Source organism: Mirounga angustirostris, unplaced genomic scaffold (genome assembly GCF_029215605.1).
Source record: "Mirounga angustirostris isolate CCGP_5_RB_7025 unplaced genomic scaffold, mMirAng1.0.hap1 SCAF_1, whole genome shotgun sequence".
In the NCBI taxonomy this organism is placed as follows: domain Eukaryota; kingdom Metazoa; phylum Chordata; class Mammalia; order Carnivora; family Phocidae; genus Mirounga; species Mirounga angustirostris.
In genome coordinates, this window is record NW_026991709.1 from 58,444,673 (window position 1) to 58,465,228 (window position 20,556).

The 20,556-nt window shown below is 38.2% G+C and overlaps 1 protein-coding gene across 2 annotated transcripts in view; it reads right to left on the minus strand.

The window, feature by feature from the left end:
- Positions 1-20,556, minus strand: part of CFAP44 (cilia and flagella associated protein 44) — a 140,813-nt gene that overhangs the window by 101,377 nt on the left and 18,880 nt on the right. For both annotated transcript variants that reach the window (XM_045902872.2, XM_064590201.1), the window contains 8 exons: positions 20,401-20,503; positions 15,202-15,418; positions 13,390-13,504; positions 11,872-12,036; positions 2,064-2,219; positions 1,615-1,662; positions 762-861; positions 127-221 (listed from right to left, as the gene is read on the minus strand). In XM_045902872.2, the coding sequence (XP_045758828.1) occupies positions 127-221; positions 762-861; positions 1,615-1,662; positions 2,064-2,219; positions 11,872-12,036; positions 13,390-13,504; positions 15,202-15,418; positions 20,401-20,503 (999 nt within the window). The remainder of the gene's footprint in view (positions 1-126; positions 222-761; positions 862-1,614; positions 1,663-2,063; positions 2,220-11,871; positions 12,037-13,389; positions 13,505-15,201; positions 15,419-20,400; positions 20,504-20,556) is intronic.

A 20,556-nucleotide genomic window follows, 5' to 3' on the forward strand; every position in this document is an offset into this window, starting at 1 on the left:
ATAAACTAAGTTAAAATTTTTATTCTTCTCTAAAATCCAGAGTCATAAAATATATTTCTAAGAAATAGCACTGATAGACCATATTTACCAATAGATTCCAGTAGAAGTTCATTATCATTAACTCACCAGTTGGGGTACCCAAGCAAGGGCAGTACCTCCTTGTTTGAATTTCATCTGAGCCAAAGGAGTTTTGCTAGCAAAATCATAGATTCGAACAGAGCCTACAGAAAGACAGTTTTAAAAGAAACAAGTTAGATATATGGCATCTTTTAAAATAACCTTAGTTCGCTTAACATGTTGAGCATTATAACAAGAAATTTCATACATAAACTAATAATCTAATAGGTTTTCTTTAGTCAAAAATTTACATGTATACCCTCAACCAGGTAATTTGTAGACATGGATAATAAAGCAAACAACTGATGATTGACTGATGGATTAATTTCACCTTGCATAGCCCACAAAAGATTCACCGTGGTTCAAGGAAGAAAGAAGGTGAAAAAATAAAATAGGAAAAGCATGAATGTGGATAATACCAAAATGAATGGCATTTTTGTAACTGACCGTATCCTTAATCTTTCACCATAACCAAGGCTGCTGTACTTTAGTTCCTCTCCCCTCCACAAAAACTCACCTCGCTTATATCAAGAGGCTTACCTTTTGGAAAAGTTCTCAAATGCTTTTCATCAAACACATAAAATTTTGTGTGGAAAACAAAACAAAAAAGACCAGATGTATTTTCATTTAGAGTTCCTACTCACAATCCAAGGCAGTAGTGGCCATGAGGTAAGTGAGGGGAGAGACTGCCAAGGCTTCGACAGCTCCAGAATGGAAGGAGAAGAGGCAGTCTGGATCTTGAGTCTGATAATAAAAAGAAATCCTGTTAGATCTTAAAGATAAGTTAACATCAAATTAAGGTCAAGTTTTTAAAAAAATATAAATAGAACCCTATAACACATGTATGATTTTATCTGAATAGAAATTTTTAAAAGTATAATATGTTGGGGCGCCTGGGTGTATCAGTCAGTTAAGCATCTGACTCTTAGTTTCTGCTCAGATCATAATCTCAGGGTGGTGAGATCAAGCCCCATGTCAGGCTCCGTGCTCAGCGGGGAATCTACTTGAGATTCTCTCTCTACCTCTCCCCACTACCACTCCCCCCATCTTTAAAATAATATAGATCTTTAAAAAAAAACAAAAGCATAAAAGGCTAGAAAGAGTGCTGGACTTTGGAATTAGGAGAAACAGTACTGGCTTTGCACTTGAAGGTTTTCCTTTTCTTCACCAGTAAAATGAGGTGATGGCAACTGTCAGGGTAGCCATAAGGGTTGCAGGAGATAATATAAATGAAAATACCATAAGTTTATGACAACTGTAAAGCACTGGATAACATTAGGCACAGTCACTGCCACTTTTCTGGTAAATTTTGCTGAGATATCTCCTTTTTTTGTAAAATCAGAGAGAGAGAGAATAAATTCCCAGGACTAGGACATGTTGGACAAGTTTTTGATGGGAACAATGAACAAGTATGGAGAAAGATAAAGTATCTTTTAAAGAAGAATAACAGACTTTTGTTATAAAAATTATGGAAAAAAAGAAAAATAGACAACTTACAATATTTGAAAAACTAAGGTCAAGCTTCCATATGGCTCCACTGGCATCCTAAAAAATTAAATACCTGATAATAGTTTATCATTCTTAACTTTTATCAAATGAAAAGAATTTTCTTCCTGTGATCTAGTTAAAGTAAAGGACAAACAGTAATACCAAAAGCTTACATGTGTTTTAAAGTATGATTGAAATTTAACAAAAGCAACTTCTATATATCTTAGAACACACAATAAATGAAACATTTTCATAATACATATAGTCAGTTTAATAAAGCTAATTGGTTTTTTGCATATAAAATACAGGTCAACTAAATACCAAAATTCAGGTAGTCTTCCTTGACCTATCAATAGTACTCTTAATAGTAAAATGAACTTACAGGGACAATAAATTATGTTACTATTTTAATTTTATGTCTAGGTAACTTTAAAGAGCCAAGAGAGAACACAATTTACCTGAGCCAACCAAAAGTTACTTCCAATCTCGTTCATTTTTATCATAGAGAAGAGTTTGACTTTCTTGCCAACTTGAAGTTCATTAATGGGCTCGATCTCTAACAATCCAGTCTCATCAATAGAATCAGCAGTGTCTACTGTCTCAAAATCCCAGATCTTATAAAATAAGAAAATACTTTAATCAATCAGCAGTTACTGAATTTATATTTTCTATAAGAAAAGGCCCTGATTGATGGCAGAGGAGTAGGAGACCTTAGTTTCGTCTGGTTGCAGGAATTCAGCTAGATAGCTATCAGATCATTCTGAACATCTGTGAATTCAACAGATCTAAGAAAAGAATAGCTACAACTCTACAAATAGAAGAGCGACCACTTTCTGCAAGGTAGGAGGTGTGGAGAAGCAAATCCAAGGTGATGTATGGGAGGATAGACCATAGGGTGGGAGGAGGGATCCTCCATAAGCTGGCTAGCAGAAAGTGATATAGCAGCAGAGCACAAAATCAGAACTTTTATTTATTTATTTTTTTTAAGATTTATTTATTTATTTATTTATTTATTTATTCATGAGAGACAGAGAGAGAGAGGCAGAGGGAGAAGCAGGCTCCCAAGGAGCAGAGAGCCCAACGCGGGGCTCAATCCCAGGACCCTGGGATCATGACCTGAGCCAAAGGCAGACGCTTAACCATCTGAGCCACCCAGGCGCCCAAAATCAGAACTTTTAGAAGTCTGATCCAGTGAGGGACTCCCTGCCTGAAAGGTGATCAGGTGGTGAAGCAGGCAGAGTCTTAGGTGGGACAGTGTGGTCTCAGAATCCCCAGGGTCACAGGAAGACCTGCGGTGCTGGAGTGCAGCAGAGTTCCCAGGCATTGGAAGGGGGAAGCCAGCTGCTATCAGCAAGCCCAGGAGAGGGCTCTCAGCTCGGGGTTGCCATAAACCATGAACTGTGGCACAGCTGGGCCACTGCTTTCTCAGTAGAGGCCCAACAAGCGGCAGAACCGGGGAGACCCCCCCCTTCCTCCCCTCAGAGGAGCAGCACGGGAGCATGCCAGAGGAGTCTGCAGGGTTTGGAGACTCAAACCGGGGTCGCATGCCTGAGATAGAAATGCTCGGTCACAGGCTGGGTGACCACGGAGTGTGGATGGAGACCAGGGAGACAGGAGTGATGGACTGCTTTTCTCTGGGCTCACTGAGGAGTGGGGCCTGAGCTCTCAGCTCTGGAGCTGGAGACTGGGAAGCCACCATGTTCATTCTCATCCTCTAAAGCTGCGTGGAAAGCCTTCAGGGAACAAAAGCCACACAGAGCAATCCAGAGGAGCTACTTACTTAACCTGGCCCCCTGCCAAGGGTGGTGCAATTCAGGCTGGGGCAAAGACACCCAAGAATCAGCAAAACAGGCCCCTCCCCCAGAAGATCAGCAAGAATATCCAGTTAAGACCAAGTTTACTAATCACAGGGAAATGCAAAATTCCGGTGCTAGGGGAAAATAGTATATAGAATTCATGTTTTTTTTCCCCATGATTCTTTAGTCTTTCAATTTTAATTTTTTTCCTCTTTCCCCTTTCAACCAATTTCTTATTTTATCAACTCTTTTAAAAATCCTTTTTAACTTTCATTTTTACAGTAACATTCTATCCTTTAATTGCATTTAATTTTATTTGTGTGTGTGTGTGTGTGTGTGTATAAGTTTTTCTTTCTTTACAATTTTGGGATGCAGTTTCTTCTAACAAACAGACCAAAACACACCCAGAATCTAGTGCATGGCTCTGTTCTCTTCACCTGCCTGATCATATTCTTTTTTTTTCTTTTTATTAATCTTTTTCTTTTTGTTAGTCTTTTTTAATTTTCATCTTTACAGTTACATTCCAACCTTTCAATGTATTTAATTTTATTATTTTTGTATTATATGTTTTTCTTCCTTTAAATTTTGAGATATAGTTTCTTCTAACAGACCAATATGCACCCAAAATCTAGTGTATGGCTCTGTTCTATTCACTAGCCTGATCATATACCCCCTCCCCCCATCTCAGGTCTCTTCTGATTTGTTTAGTGTATATTTCTCTGGGGCCATTGTTGCCCTTTAAGTATTTTGTTCTTTCATTCATCTATTCTTCTCTGGACAAAATGACAAGATGGAAAAACTCACTTCAAAAAAGAGAACAAGAGGCAGTACTGACTGCCAGGGACCTAATCAATATGGACATTAGTAAGATGTCGGAACTAGAGTTCAGAAAGATTATAAAGATACTAGCTGGGCTTGAAAAAAGCATAGGAGACACTAGAGAATCCCTTTCTGGAGAAATAAAAGAACTAAAATCTAACCAAGTCAAAATCAAAAAAGCTATTAATGAGATGCAATCAAAAATGGAGGCTCCAACTGCTAGGAAAAAATGAGGCAGAAGAGAGAATTAGTGATATAGAAGACAAAATGATGGAGAATAAAGAAGCTAAGAAAAAGATAAACAGCTACTGGATCATGAGGGGAGAATTCGAGAGATAAGGGATACCATAAAGCAAAACAATATTAAAATAATTGGGTTCCCAGAAGAAGAGGAAAGAGAGAGAGGCAGAAGGTATATTGGAGCAAATTATAATGGAGAACTTCCCTAATCTGGGGAAGGAAACAGGCATTCAAGTCCAGGAGGCACAAAGTCCAGGAGGCACTCAAAAAAAAAAAAAAAAAAAAAAGTCAATAAAAATAGGTCAACACCTCAACATACAATAGTAAAACTTGCAAATCTTAGAGACAAAGAGAAAATCCTAAAAGGAGCTTGGGACAAGAAGTCCATAACCTACAAGGGTAGAGATATTAGACTGGCAGCAGACCTATCCACAGAGACCTGGCAGGCCAGAAAGGACTGGCATGATATATTCAGGGTGCTAAATGAGAAAAATATGCAACCAAGAATATTTTATCCAGCTAGGATGTCATTCAAAATAGGAGGAGAGATTAAAAAGCTTTCAGGACAAACAGAAACTAAAAGAATTTGTGATCACTAAACCAGTCATGCAAGAAATATTAAAAGGGATCCTTTAAGTGAAGAGAGCCCAAAAGTCACATAGATCAGAAAGGAACAGAGACAGCATACAGAAACAGTGACTTTACAGGTAATACAATGGCACTAAATTCATATCTTTCAATAGTTACTCTGAATGTAAATGCACTAATTGTCCCAATGAAAAGACATAGGGTATCAGATTGGATAAAAAACCAAGCCTCATTGATAAGCTGTCTTGAAGAGACTCACTTTAGACCCAAAGACACCTCCAGATTTAAAGTGAATGGGCAGAAAACTATTTATCATGCTATTGGGTATCAAAAGAAAGCTGGGGTGACAATCCATATATCAGACAAATTAGATTTTAAACCAAAGACTGTAAAAAGAGATGAGGAAGGACACTATATCATAATTAAAGAGTCTATCCAACAAGAATATCCAACAATTGTAAATATTTATGCCCTTAACATGGGTGCAGCCAATTATATAAGCCAATTACTAACAAAAATTAAAGAAACACATCAATAATAATACAATAATAGTAAGGGACTTTACACCCCACTCACTGCAATGGACAGATCATCTAAGCAGAAGATCAACAAGGAAACAAGGGCTTTGAATGACACACTGGACCAGATGGACTTCACAGGTATATTCAGAGCATTCCATCCTAAAGCAACATAATACACATTCTTCTCAAGTAGTCATGGAACATTCTCCAGAACAGATCACACACTGGGTCACAAATCAGGTCTCAACTAGTACCAAAAGACTGGGATCATTCCTTGCCTATTTGTGGACCACAATGCTTTGAAACTGGAACTCAATCACAAGAGGAAATTTGGAAAGAACTCAAATACATGGAGGCTAAAGAGCATCCTACTAAAAAATGAATGGGTCAACCAGGAAATGAAAGAAGAATTTAGGGACACCTGGGTGGCTCAGGAAGTTGGGCGTCTGCCTTCAGCTTAGGTCATGGTCCCAGGGTCCTGGGATCGAGCCCCACATCAGACTCCCTGCTCAGTGAGGAGCCTGCTTCTCACTCTCTACCCTGCTCTTGCTCTCATGCGCTCTCTCTCTCTCTCTCACTGTCAAAATAAATAAAAATCTAAAAAAAAAAAAAAGAAGAAGAATTTTAAAAATTCATGGAAACAAATGAAAATGAAAATACAAGTGTTCAAAATCTTTGGGATGCAGCAAAGGCAGTCCTAAGAGGAAAGTATATAGCAATATAAACCTTTCTCAAGAAATAAGAAAGGTCTCAAATATATAACCTAACTTTACATCTAAAGGAGCTGGAGAAAGAACAGCAAATAAAACCTAAACCCAGCAGGAGAAGAGAATTAATAAAGATTAGAGGAGAAATCAATGAAATATAAACCAAGAGAACAACAGAACAGATCAATGATACTAGGAGCTCGTTCTTTGAATTAATAAAACATATAAACCCCTGGCCAGACTTATCAGAAATAAAAGAGAAAGGACCAAAATAAATAAAATCATGAATGAAAAAGGAGAGATCACAACCAACACCGAAGAAATACAAACAATCATAAGAACATATTATGAGCAACCATATGCCAACAAATTAGGCAATCTGGAAGAAATGGATGCGTTCCTAGAGCCATATAAACTACCAAAACTGAAACAGGAAGAAATAGAAAACCTGAACAGACCCACAACCAGCAAGGAAATTGAAGTAGTAATCAAAAATCTCCCAACAAATAAGAGTCCAGGGCCAGATGGCTTCCCAGGGACATTCCACAAAATATTTAAAGAATTAATACCTAGGGTGCCTGGGTGGCTCAGTCGTTAAGCATCTGCCTTCGGCTCAGGTCATGATCTCAGGGTCCTGGGATCGATTCCCACATTGGGTTCCCTGCTTGGCAGGAAGCCTGCTTCTCCCTCTCCCACTCCCCCTGCTTGTGTTCCTGCTCTCGCTATCTCTGTCTCTGTCAAATAAATAAAATCTTTAAAAAAAAAAAAAAAAGAATTAATACCTATTCTTCTGAAGCAGTTTCAAAAAAACAGAAATGGAAGGAAAACTTCCAAACTCTTTCTATGAGGCCAGCATTACCTTGATCCCCAAACCAAAGACTCCACCAAAAGGGAATTACAGACCAGTATCCCTGATGAACATGGATGTCAAAATTCTCACCAAAGTACTAGCCAATAGAATCCAACAGTACATTAAAATTCACCACAAGCAAGTGGGATTTATCCCTGGGCTGCAAGGGTGGTTCAATACCTGCAAATCAATGTGATACACTACATTAGTAAAAGAAGAAGAAGAACCATATGATCTCTCAATAGATGCAGAAAAAGCATTTGACCAAGTACAGCATCCTTTCTTTTTTCTTTTAAAGGATTTATTTATTTGTCAGAGAGAGAGAGAGCATAAGCAGGGGGAGCAGGAGGCAGAGGAAGAAGCAGCCTCCCCCACTGAGCAGGGAGCCCAGTGCAGGACTCAATCCCAGGACTCTATGGTCACAACCTGAGCCAAAGACAGACACTTAACCGACTGAGCCACCCAGGCATCCCTAGAGCCTCCTTTCTTAAAACTCTTCACAGTGTGGGGTAGAGGGAACATACCTCAATATCATAAAAGCTATATACAAAAAGCCTACAGCAAATATCATTCTCAATTAGGAAAAACTGAGAGCTTTTCCCCCAAGGTCAGGAACATGGTAGGGATGTCCACTATCACTACTGCTGTTGAACATAGTACTAGAAGTCCTAGCCACAGCAATCAGACAACAAAAAGAAATAAAAAGCATCTGCATCAGCAAAGTAGTCAAATTTTCACTCTTTGCAGATGACATGATACTCTATTTGGAAAATCCAAAAGACTCCACCCCAAAATTGCTAGAACTCATACAAGAATTCAGCAAAGTGGCAGGATATAAAATCAATGCACAGAAATCAGTGGCATTTCTATACACAAACAATGAGACAGAAGAAAGAGAAAGATTCCATTTACAATTGCACCCAAAACCATAAGATACCTAGGAATAAACCTAACCAAAGAGGCAAAGGATTTGTATTCAAAAACCTATAGAACACTCGTGAAAGAAATTGAGGAAGACACAAAGAAATGGAAAAACGTTCCATGCTCATGGACTGGAAGAACAAATATTATGAAAATGTCTATGCTACCTAGAGCAATCTATATATTCAATGCAATCCCTATCAAAATACCATCAATATTTTTCACAGAGCTGGAACAAATAATCCTAAAATTTGTATGGAACCAGAAAAGACCCTGAATAGCCAAAGGAATGTTGAAAAAAGAAAAAAGAAAAAACCAAAGCTGGTGGTATCACAATTCCGGACTTCCAGCTCTATTACAAAGGTGTAATCATCAAGACAGTATGGTACTGGCACAAAAACAGACACACAGATCAATGTAACAGAATAGAGAACCCAGAAACGGACCCTCAACTCTATGGTTAACTAATCTTTGATAAAGCAGGAAAAAATATCCAGTGGAAAAAAGACAGTCTCTTCAACAAATGGTGTTGGAAAAATTGGACAGCCACCTGCAGAAGAATGAAAGTGGACCATTTCCTTACACCATACACAAAAATAGACTCAAAATGGATGAAAGACCTAAATGTGAGACAGGAATCCATCAAAATCCTAAAGGAGAACATAGGCAGCAACCTCTTTGCCCTTGGCCACAGCAACTTCTTGCTAGACACGTCTTCAAAGGCAAGGGAAACAAAGGCAAAAATGAACTATTGGGACTTCATCCAGATAAAAAGCTTTTGCACAGCAAAGGAAACAGTCAACAAAACAAAAAGACAACCTACAGAATGGGAAAAGATATTTACAAACGTCTTATCAGATAAAGGGCTAGTATCCAAGATCTATAAAGAACTTATCAAACTCAACACAAAGAATAATCCAATCAAGAAATGCGCAGAAGGCATGAATAGACATTTCTCCAAAGAATACTATAAATGGCCAAGACACATGAAAAAATGCTCAATGTCACTCAGCATTAGGGAAATACAAATCAAAACCACAATGAGATACTACCTCACACCAGTCAGAATGGCTAAAATTAACAAGTCAAGAAATGAAAGATGTTGGCGAGGATGCAGAGAAAGGGGAACCTTCATACACTGTTGGTGGGAAGGCAAGCTGGTGCAGCCACTCTGGAAAACAGTATGAAGGTTCCTCAAAAAGTTGAAAATAGACCTAGCAATTGCACTACTGGGTATTTACCCAAAGATACAAATGCAGTGATCTGAAGGGGCATCGGCACCCTAATGTTTATAGCAGCAATGTCCACAATGTCCACATCAATGTCCAAACTATGGAAGGAGCCCAGATGTCCATTGACAGATGAATGAATAAAGAATATGTAGTATATATATACAATGGAATACTACTCAGCCATCAAAAAAATGAAATCTTGCCATTTGCAATGATGTGGATAGAGCTAGAGGGTATTATGCTAAGCAAAATAAGTCAATCAGAGAAAGACATGTATCATATGATCTCACTCATATGTGGAATTTAAGAAACAAAACAGGATCATACGGGAAGAGAGAAAGAAAATAAAACAAGATGAAACCAGAGAGGGAAATAAATCATAAGAGACTCTTAATCATAGGAAACAACTTGAGGGTTGCTGGAGGGGAGGGGGGTCACGGGATGGGGTAGCTGGGTGATGGACATTAATGTGATGTGATGTAATGAACACTGGGTATTATATAAGACTGATGAATCACTGATCTCTACCTCTGAAATTAATAATACATTAGATGTTAATTGAATTGAATTAAAAATTTTAAAAATTGAGAAAAAAGAAAGAAAAGGCCCTGATTTTTTTTTCCAAAAGTCATTTCTTCTTGCTTCATGCAAATTAGCAAGTAGGTGTAATGAGAACACCAGCCAAAATGTGACCCCTGGAATATTGCTCCCAACTGGGGCATAATAAATTATCATAGTGTCTTCTGTATATATGGAGATTAGTGAGAGAATACAGCCTGAATAAGAATTCTAATTTGCCCAGTGTAAACTAAGGTATCTCTTAGGTCTTTCTGCATATAAAGTGGCCCTAAGGAGTAAATGTTCCCGTTATTCGGCGAGACATTATAATGAGCCCTGTTTTGAATTTACCAGTGGGCCCCTGGAAAGGGGAAATAGGCCTTTTAATGATTCAAGCACAATCTTCATTATGAGGAGAAAATGGATGTAGATGATGTCTTCACAAGAAAATGGTTCTCATTACTGATTTAGATTATACCATTCAGTTAAGGATTATTGTTCTGGGACAGGAGAGCAGAATGCTATAGAAGCATCAGGGAGCAGAGGTTCACCTCAGGAGGAAGAGAGATTGAGAAGGACTTCCTCTGCGAAGTACCAAAGCCTACCCTCAATGGATCTATTGACACACCCCACCCTGTTAACCTAGACTCAATAACTCAGCCTTTGGGGAAAGTAACTTTCAAAGAGGATTCATGTTGTCACCTAGGGCTAGCCTCATGGGGGAGAGGCCCAAATCCTAGGGTAGAACTAACTCCTGGGAGTTGGGGTAGGTTTTTCCCAAAGGGTTAGATGTAGAGATTTACTGTGTAAAAGACTAAAGAGATTAGGATGAAATTTTTAAAAGAAGCCAGTTTAGAAATTAGTGGTGTTCATGAAGGGACACTCTGTGAAGTATTTGACTTCTTTTCTCTTGAGGTTTCCTTCCAGTTGGTATTTTGACATTTTGGGTGACATATCTTGGAAGCATAGTGAATATACTATATGACAAACAAAAGGACATAAAAATTTCCCAGAACAATGAGTAAAATCTAAGAAAATTAAATTTAATATTGGTAATGTAAAAATGTATACTTGGGTTCAAAAAGCCAATGCCAAGAAGACAAGAATGGGAGAGAGATGGTTTAAACAGTGTATTAGACATAGTAAGTACAACAGGTATCATAGAATGACCAGACTATTTTCAAAAATATAGTCTTACTTCTCATAATGATACTTCCTAAGGAACACCCAGAGAATACTACCACTTTCTTCTGAAAGGCACCAGTAGGAATATGTACCAAGAGGACCACAAGGCAAATCAGCAGCCTCCAGCTTTGCCAGCAACAGCAGGGTATGACAACAACCAGGAGCACTTAGATGCTGGAGCAGTGTTGCAGGCTAGCCCACACTATGGACTGGATAGTGTCTGCAGATGAGGACAAGTGAGTTCACCAGTGTAAGGAGCAAGGGGAGGGGAGTATCCATAGGCAAACCTCATCAGCACACTTTTCAGTGTCATTTCTAATGGGTAACCTCAGTCAAAAATAAGAAATGTTTGGGGTGCCTGGGTGGCTCAGTCGTTAAGCGTCTGCCTTCGGCTCAGGTCATGGTCCCAGGGTCCTGGGATCGAGCCCCGTGTTGGGCTCCCTGCTCAGCGGGAAGCCTGCTTCTCCCTCTCCCATTCCCCTTGCTTGCATTCCCTCTCTCACTGTGTCTCGCTCTGTCAAATAAATAAAATCTTTAAAAAAAAAAAAAAAAAGAAACGTTTGGTACTTTTGTCCCTAGAAAATGGCCCATTCATACTGTGTGTTTTGAAAGGACATCTGTATCCACCGTTTATGTTCTGCTAAAATAGGTTTTCATCTTCTGAAACTACTATTTCAATGACAGAATCAAAATAACAGAAGTTCCCCTCAGAAAATGCACTCCTAAGATGCTATAAATTAATTTTGACTAGAATTGAAATATTTACCATAAGGAAAGCATTATCACCCAAAAGGGTGATCTGGAATCCATTTGTGTGCGTGCTACTGACCAAGTGTCAAGAAAACTTACCCTAATACATCCATCTGCCCCAATGGTGATAACTTCGCCCTCATCCAGCATTATCTGGTTAATGGGACCCTGATGACAAGACTTCCTTCCAGCTCGACAGAGCTCAACCTTGATGAGGCCGCCTTCCCACAACAGCATGTTGCCCCACCCTGAGCCCGAGAGCACCTGGCAGGTATGCAGAAAGGAAGGAATGTGCATTAAAACAGACAAACATGGATATTTATGCCTCAAATGGCAGGTGAGAATTATTTTCATAGTTTCTCTTTCTTGATTATGAAAGTAAAAAAAATAAGTATAGAAAAATAAGAAAATATAGAAATGAAAATTCACCACTTCGGAAACAACCACTAATCACATTTGTATGTATTTCTTCCTAGCATTATGCATAATTTTACATCATTGTGATTAGGCTGTACATTGCTGGTAATTTTTCAAATATATCACGTGCCCTCCTCAATACCCATCACCTGGTAACCCCATCCCCCCAATCCCCGTCCTTCTGTAACCCTCAGTATGGTTCCCGGAATCCAGAGTCTCTCATGGTTTGTCTCCCTCTCTGATTTCTTCCCATTCAGTTTTCCCTCCCTTCCCCTGTGGTCCTCCACACTATTTCTTATGTTCCACAGATGAGTGAAACCATATGATAATTGTCTTTCTCTGCTTGACTTATTTCACTTAGCATAATGCCCTCCAGTTCCATCCATGTTGATGCAAATGGTGGGTATTCATCCTTTCTGATGGCTGAGTTATATTCCATTGTAGATTCTAGTTTTTAAGAGTGATAATATTAAAGGTTATGAGATGTGTCAAAAATTGTGAGGCCATTACTGAACTCAGCAGATTATAGCATAATAATACCCAATTTCAAACAAGAATAGTCATTTGGAACCAGCTCCTATTAATCCATTTAATCCAGCACTTCCCCAAGTATGTACCACCAAACACTAGTTCTTAGGATGTTTAAGAGGTATTCCCCTAGGCAATATGCCCACAAATTTTGCAAGAAGAAGAGAGAAAATAAACTAACAATGTTAAAGACTAAACTAACAGATTAAAGTTGAGTGCATCTGTAGGTGCCTCTGTGAAGTGACTCAATCTTCCTAAATAATAATCTGACAATAAAAGAGAAAGCCACAAGACTGTATACAACCTTCGAGCCAGTAAGTCCTCTTGGAGCATCATGACAAAAGAGGAGGGACAGATAAACATAATAATCCATGACAATAAGTGACAATATGTCACTACGTTAATATATTAAAATGCTTGCATACTTTATATATGTGTGTATAATATTTAGCATAAAAAAAGGTATTTACATGTGGATTATGACTACTCCCTAGAACTATATTAATTAAAATTGATAATCTGAAGAGGAAAAATTACATGTTCATTATATTTACAATGATAGTATCCATTATTACTAACATTGGCAGTGGTTTTTAGAATGTCTAATGTACTTTCATATATTTTCATTTTGAAAACATAATTTTATTATTGTAGAATAGTGGCTGTACTCACCTTCCCATCCGGGAGCTGCATGTAACCTTCTATATCAGAAGTGGCTGTTTTGCCAAATCGACCCAATGAGCCCTGAAGCTTGAGACCAGTGAATGTTAGAGCCATTTCCCAGAACCTGCAAACAAGAAAGAGACTGAATGTACCTCAAAGAGGCTTTATTTATTTTTATTATCACTCAAGCATTTACATGTTTCAGAGTCACATATATTATTTCATCATTCATTCATCTAACTAATATGTATTAAGTATCACCTACCTGTCAGGCAAAGTTCTAGGTAATATGAATTCAGAATTGAGCAAAATAGACAAAATAAATTCCCTGCTTTTCAGGATATTTTATCTTAGAGTCATGCTGTCCTATGCAGTTGGCCCTAGCCAAGTTTGACTATCTTAATTTAGACTTAATGTAATTAACACTAAATCAAATTTAAAACTCTCTTTCAGTCAGACCAGCCAGTTTCAAGTACTCAATAGCTACATGCAGCTAGTGACTACTAGACTGGACAACATAGAACATTTCCATCTTGGCATGTAAAAAGATGTAAGAGTTTTCAAAAAATTCTAACTTACTTGTTGTGTAGCTTAAGAGTGATTGTGCTCTCAATCTCTCATGAATAAAATAAGGATACTAGTAGAACCTACCTCATAAAATTGTTGAAAAACTCTTAGAACAGTGCCTTGCACATAAAATCAATGAATAAAGGTTGGTTATTACTAGCATTTATTATTAATAGTTTAAGTAAGTGAACAGTCAGATGATGAAAAACATGTAGAAAAAAGAATCTGGCCTACCAACTAGATATAAAATAGATAATGGATGGTATCAACAAGCCAGTAATATGAAGCCAAAAGCTTAAATAACCAACATCCTTCTCCAAGGCTTTCATAGGTCCCCTGATCATACATTTCCATATACATACGTTTCTTCTATAGCACTTCACACATGAAATTATTTTATTTCTCTCTCCAAAGATACAATGCAAAGAAAATATGCACTTTACTAAATGATGGGAGAATGTAAAGAACTGGAAATTTTTAGCCTACAGCTAGCAGAAGATTACTTAAGAATTCCCCCAAATTTCCATTTTAAAATCTATTCAATTAATCTGTATTTCTAATGAATAAATAAGAAGAGAGCCAGGTTTGAATTGGAATAAGAGAAACTTAGGATAAAAATGTCTTTCTCGAAAAGGACACTGGAAATCTAGTTATGAGCAGCTCGAAGGAGGTGGTAGAAGGTTGTTAAATAAATGCATAAGACAGGGTAGAACAAAAACCGAAAAAGACAAAATCATTCCATCCTGAAAAAAAAGAGAGCAGAGTGTGAAAGAGTGAAAAGGACATGGAATTTTGAGCCAGAGACCGGAGATCAAAAGTAGGCTCTGTTACAATTTAGTACTGAGGGTCCTGTGTTAGGAATGATTCTGTTATAACTCATGTTTTACAGATGAATACTGAGTTCAGAGATGTCAAAATGACTTAGGCATCATACAATATTGCTGCCACAAATTTAAAAGTGGATCTAAATACTCAATATGCCATGTTAGTAAGCAGTATACAAACCCTTTTAGGTGGTAAAGCCTGTAAGGCAGCAGGCTAAATTTAAAAGCCCTTCTTTTTATCTATGCTGGTTTCAGTAATAACAGCCCCATATCCGATTAGAAAAGCAGCACTACAGTTAGCTTTGAAGATAACACATTTAAACATTATCCTACTGTTAACATCAGCACAAATGTCTCCAGATGGCTGATCCTCTTAAGACAATATCCTTAATGATTATCTACCGGTACCTGTACCAGTCACACAACCTACTTGATGTGGCCTGATCCCGATGTAGTAAGCTGCTCATCATCTTCAGGATTGAAAGTAACCTTAAAAACTTCCTGGGAAAAAGCTTTTGTCCTCAGTATGGGCTGTTCTTCTTTCCAATTCCAGATGGTCAGTGTGTAATCAGGGTTGCTGCCAACAGAGGCTAGCAAGGTACCATTGTAGTTAAAATCCACATAAGCATAGCCCAGCTCAGTCCCATCTGAAAGGATGAATGGGAGTCTAATGAACAAAGGCAACATTTCATTTTCAAAAGTATATTATTAAAAAAAAAAAAAAGGAGGGAAAGAGAGTGAGTACCCTTGGTGATAACTATTGATGAAAGAATGCCAAGAATTCCCAAAGAAACAATCCAAAATCATGCATCACCCTTGGCTTTAGAATGTATTACATGACATGAGGGGGGAGAGTGAAGAAATCTTAGTCACATTTTGCATGAGAAAAACACCTTGAGAACACATTCCATTTTATGGAGTGGGGTAGGGGGGTACAAAATCCTGTTAGATGGCAGAAAGGTATCAATCTGTAATTAGAAATTTGCCACTGGAAAATTCATCAAATAAAAATTGAGGACTTCAGGTTTCTGGTTATGCATGTAAGGAGCTTGGAAGTCAGCATTCCATCCTAACAACAAATAAAAAGCTGAACACACTGAAAAATCAACAACTCTTCTTGAATTCATAAGTGAGGGAAGGACACAGGGCAAATGGCTGCTCCCAAGACTGGGGAGACTGGTGGGTGAGGTGCATTTGCAACTTATCACGGCAGGAACTCACAAGCAGTAACAGCTAAAACAGCAGAGAGAACCAGGGCCAGGGTAATAAAACCTGAACAGTTATAACTGAAGAATTGCTGGAGCTCAGTGTGGACAAGTTGGAGAGTTAAAAACTCCAGGGGGACCCAGTCATAAGTGGGCCCCAACAATATTGTGAGATTTATCCCCAGGAGCTTGACCAGGTTCCCACAGTAAATACTAGAAAAACAACTCAGGCTTTCAACAGGGGGAGGGGGAAAAGGAACCGTTTTGAAACACCAGAACACTTCGTTCTTCTTAATAAGGCCTGCCCTCAGGAGAAACTAATTAACCAGAGCCTAATTAACCTGGGGAAGGAAATACCCAACTCTAGCCCCCTCTAACTGATGTGGTTTTGGAATATAGGTGAGGTTCGGTGGGTGGGGTCCGGAGCCAACGACAAAGAAAGAATTCTTGAGATGTCTTTGGTGCAAAACAATGGTTTTATTTAAGCACGGGGATAGGACCCGTGGGCAGAAAAAGCAGCTGGACCAGGGTTGTGAAAGGTGGCTGATTATATACCATGGGGCTGGGGGAGGTAAGGAAAAAGGGAGGTTTTCAAAAGAACTTTTTCATATGCTAAAGAGGACCTACAAGACACCAGAGGCCTCGCCATTGTCAAATTAAGGTTGTTTTTCCTTCTAGCAAGGCATCAACATTAAGATAGTTGGGAGCTTCCTGGAGGAACATTATACTCTGTATTATATACTCTGCTTCAAGTATCTGTCAATGGGCTGCAGGTTATAAGGACATTTCATTGTATCCACATTTCCTTCTGGAAGCTAGGTTATTGATAGAAATGCTTTGTTCTTGTAGATTGCTAAGACATTTGTAAACTGAGGGAGACTCAGGTCTTGCAGGATTGTGATCTCTGTAAGTTAACGATTTGTTTTTCCTTTCCTTAGCTTTAGGGCAGCCAGGAGTGTCTGAGGAATGTCACATATATCCCATGGGGAAGGCGGTTTGTGGGGTGTCAGCTTCTGCTTTGTCCTCAGCTTACCTTCTATTCCCTCATCATAATCATCCTGTCCCACCGAAGGGGGAGAAAACAACTCAGAAACGTTTGTGAAGTTCAGTTCAGAGGCAGAGGCTCACGAAAAATTTGAGACTTAATCAGAGAACTAAAGAACACTTCTCCTCCCCCCCACACCTTACCACCAAGTTATAAAAGGCCTATTTACAGCAATTATCTTTCCCCACTACACCATGTCTGGCTATCAAGAAAAAATTACAAAGCATACCAAAAGGCAAGAAACACAGTTTGAAGAGACAGAACAAGCATCAGAACCCGATATGGCACAGATGTTGGAATTATCAGACTGGGAATTTAAAACAACTATGATTAATATGCTAAGGGCTCTAATGAATAAAGTAGACAATATGCAGGAACAAATGGGCAATGTAAGCAGAGAAATGGAAATCCTAAGAGAACGAAAAGGAAATGCTAGAGATAAAAAACATTATAACAGAAATGAAAAATGTCTTTGGTGGGCTCATTAGTAAACTGGACACAGCTGAGGAAATAATCTCTGAACTACAGAATAGATCAATAGAATCTTCAGAGAACTGAAGAGCAAAGAGAACAAAGACTGATGAAAATGGAACAGAATATCTAAGAACTATAGAACAACTACAAAAAGTATAGTGTATGTATAATGGGAATACCAAAAGGAGAAGAGAGAAAGGAACAGAAGAAATATTTGAAACAGTAATGCCTGAGAATTTCCCGCAAATTAGTATCAGACACCAAACCACAGATCTAGGAAGCTCAGAGAACACCAACTAGAATAATGCCCAGAAAACTACAGAAAATGAAAATAAAGGAAGAACTCCTAAAAAAAAGCCCAAGGGGGAAAAAAAACCTTACCTAAAGAAGAATGGAGAGTTATATCCAACTTCTCTTCAGAAACCATATAAGCAAGAAGAATGGACTGAAATATTTAAAGGAAAGGAAGGGAAAAAAAACCCCACCAACCTAGAATTCTGTACCTTGTGAAATTATCCTTCAAAAGTGACCGATATATACTTTCTCAGACAAACACTGAAGGAATTTGTTGCCAGGAGACCTGCTTTGCCAGAAATGTTAAAAAGAAGTTCTCTAAACAGAAGGCAAATAACATAGGTCAGAAACTCAGGTATACATAAAGGGATGAAGAGGACTGAAGAAGGAGTAAGTGAAAGTAAAATAAAAAACTTTCGTTTTTCTTATTCTTAATGTAATAAACAACAGTTCAAGAAAAGAAAACTACAAAACAGTATCTTTCATGAACATAGATGCAAAAATCCCCAACAAAATATTAGCAAATTGAATCTAACAATGTACAAAAACAATTAGATTATTATTTTGTGGATATCAACAAACTGATTTTAAAGTTCAGACAGACAAAAGACCCAGAATAGTCAACATAATATTAAGTGGAAAGAACAAAGTTGGACTCATAATACCTGACTTCAAAACTTCCTATAAAGCTACAGTAATCAAGACAGTGTGACACTGGGGAAAGAATAGATAAATAGGTAAATGGAACAGAATAGAAAGCCCAAAAATAGACCAACAGGAATATATTCAGCTGATCTTTGAGAAAGGAATGGAGGCAATATAACAGAGCAAGGACAGTCTCTTCGACAAATGGTGCTGGAACAGCAGGACATCCCTAGGCAACAAATAAGCAAACAAGCAAACAAATAAATTAATGTAAACCTAGACCTTATACCTTTCATAAAAATTAACTCAAAATGGATCGTAGGCCTAAGTATAAAATGTAAAAACATAAAACTCCTAGAAGATAACGTAGAAGAAAACCTAGACGGCCTCGGGTATGGTGATGCCTTTTTAGATTCCACACCAAAGACAGACAGGATCCATGAGAGTATAAGCCAAGATTCATTAAAATGAAAAACTCCTCTGAGAAGGGCAATGTCAAGAAAATGACAAAACAAGGCACAGATTGGGAGAAAATATTTGCAAAAGGCATATGCGATAAAGGACTATTACCAAAAATATACAAACAACTCTTGACACTCAACAATAAGAAATGAACAACTCGATTACAAAATGGGCCAAAGACCTTAACAGACAGCCTCACCAAAAACATGCAGGTAACACATAAACATTTAAAAAGATGCTCCACGTCCTATGGGAACCACAAATTTAAAGACTGAGATACTGCTACACACCTATTTAGAATGGCCAAAATCCAAATCACTGACAACACCGAATGCTGATGAGGACGTGGGGCAGCAAGAGTTCTCATTCACTGCTGGTGGGAACACAAAGTGGTACGGCCACTTGGGAAGACAGTTTGGCAGTTTCTTACAAAACTAAGCAGACCCTTACCATGCTCCAGTAATTATGCTCTTTGGTATATACCCAAAGTAGTTGAAAACTTACGTTCACACAAAAACCTGTATTCAGGTGTTTATTGCAGCTTTATTCATAATTGCCAAAATTTGGAAACAACTAAGATGCCCTTCAATATGCAAATGAATAAACAGTGGTGCATCCAGACAACAGAATATTATTCAGCACTAAAAAGAAATGGGCTATCAAGCCATGAAAAGACAGGGAGGAACCTTAAATTCATATTCCTAAGTGAAAGAAGTCAATCTGAGAAGGCTACACACTGTATGAGTCCAACTATATGACATTCTGGAAAAGGCAAGCCTGTGGGGACAATAAAAAGATCAGTGCTTGCCAGTGTGGAGGCAGTCATAAATAGGGAGAGCACAGAGGATTTTTAGGACAGTGGAAATACACCATATGAGATTATAAGGATGGATATACATCATTAGACATTTGTCTAAACCCAAAGAATACAACACCAAGAGTAAAGCCCAGGGGACACTGTGGACTCTGGGTGACTATGATGTGCTAACAGAGACTGGTCCTCAGTAAAAAATGTACCTAGTGAGTGATAACAGGGAATGTTATGCACGTGTAGGGGAAGAGGGCTATGGGAAATCTCTGAACCTTCCTCTCAATTTTATTGTAAATCTAAAACTGCCCTGAAAAGTAGTCTGTTTAAAAAACTACTAAAATTAATTATATGGAAAGCAAAATTCATAAGAGAACTGTGGTGATTAAGTTCATGTGTGGTTATTTTAATCTGGGTGGGCCTCATTCAATCAGTTGAAAGTCCTTAAAAGCAAAACTGAGGTTTCACCTGAGGAAGATGAAATTCTACCTGAACATGTAGCATCAGCCCCAGCCCAAGAATGTCCAGCCTACTGGCCTGCCCTACAAACTTCAGACTTGCCAGCCCCTACAAGTACATAAGCCAATTCCTTTAAGTAAATCTCTTTTCTACCTCCTCCTAGTTCTGTGTCTCTGGAAGACCCTGAATGTTGTTAACCTTGAACATGGAATATTTTAGAGGATATACTGAGCTCACCTTGAAGGATTCTGTAGGGCTTCAAAGAAGGATATTCATAGATGATAATCTTTGGGAAAACACCTTTTTCAGCTACTGTGAAGTAAGTTTTATCAGGATGAACCTATAAAAAGTAAAATCTCACTTAAATAGTAAAAGGAGAATTTTCTTATAAAT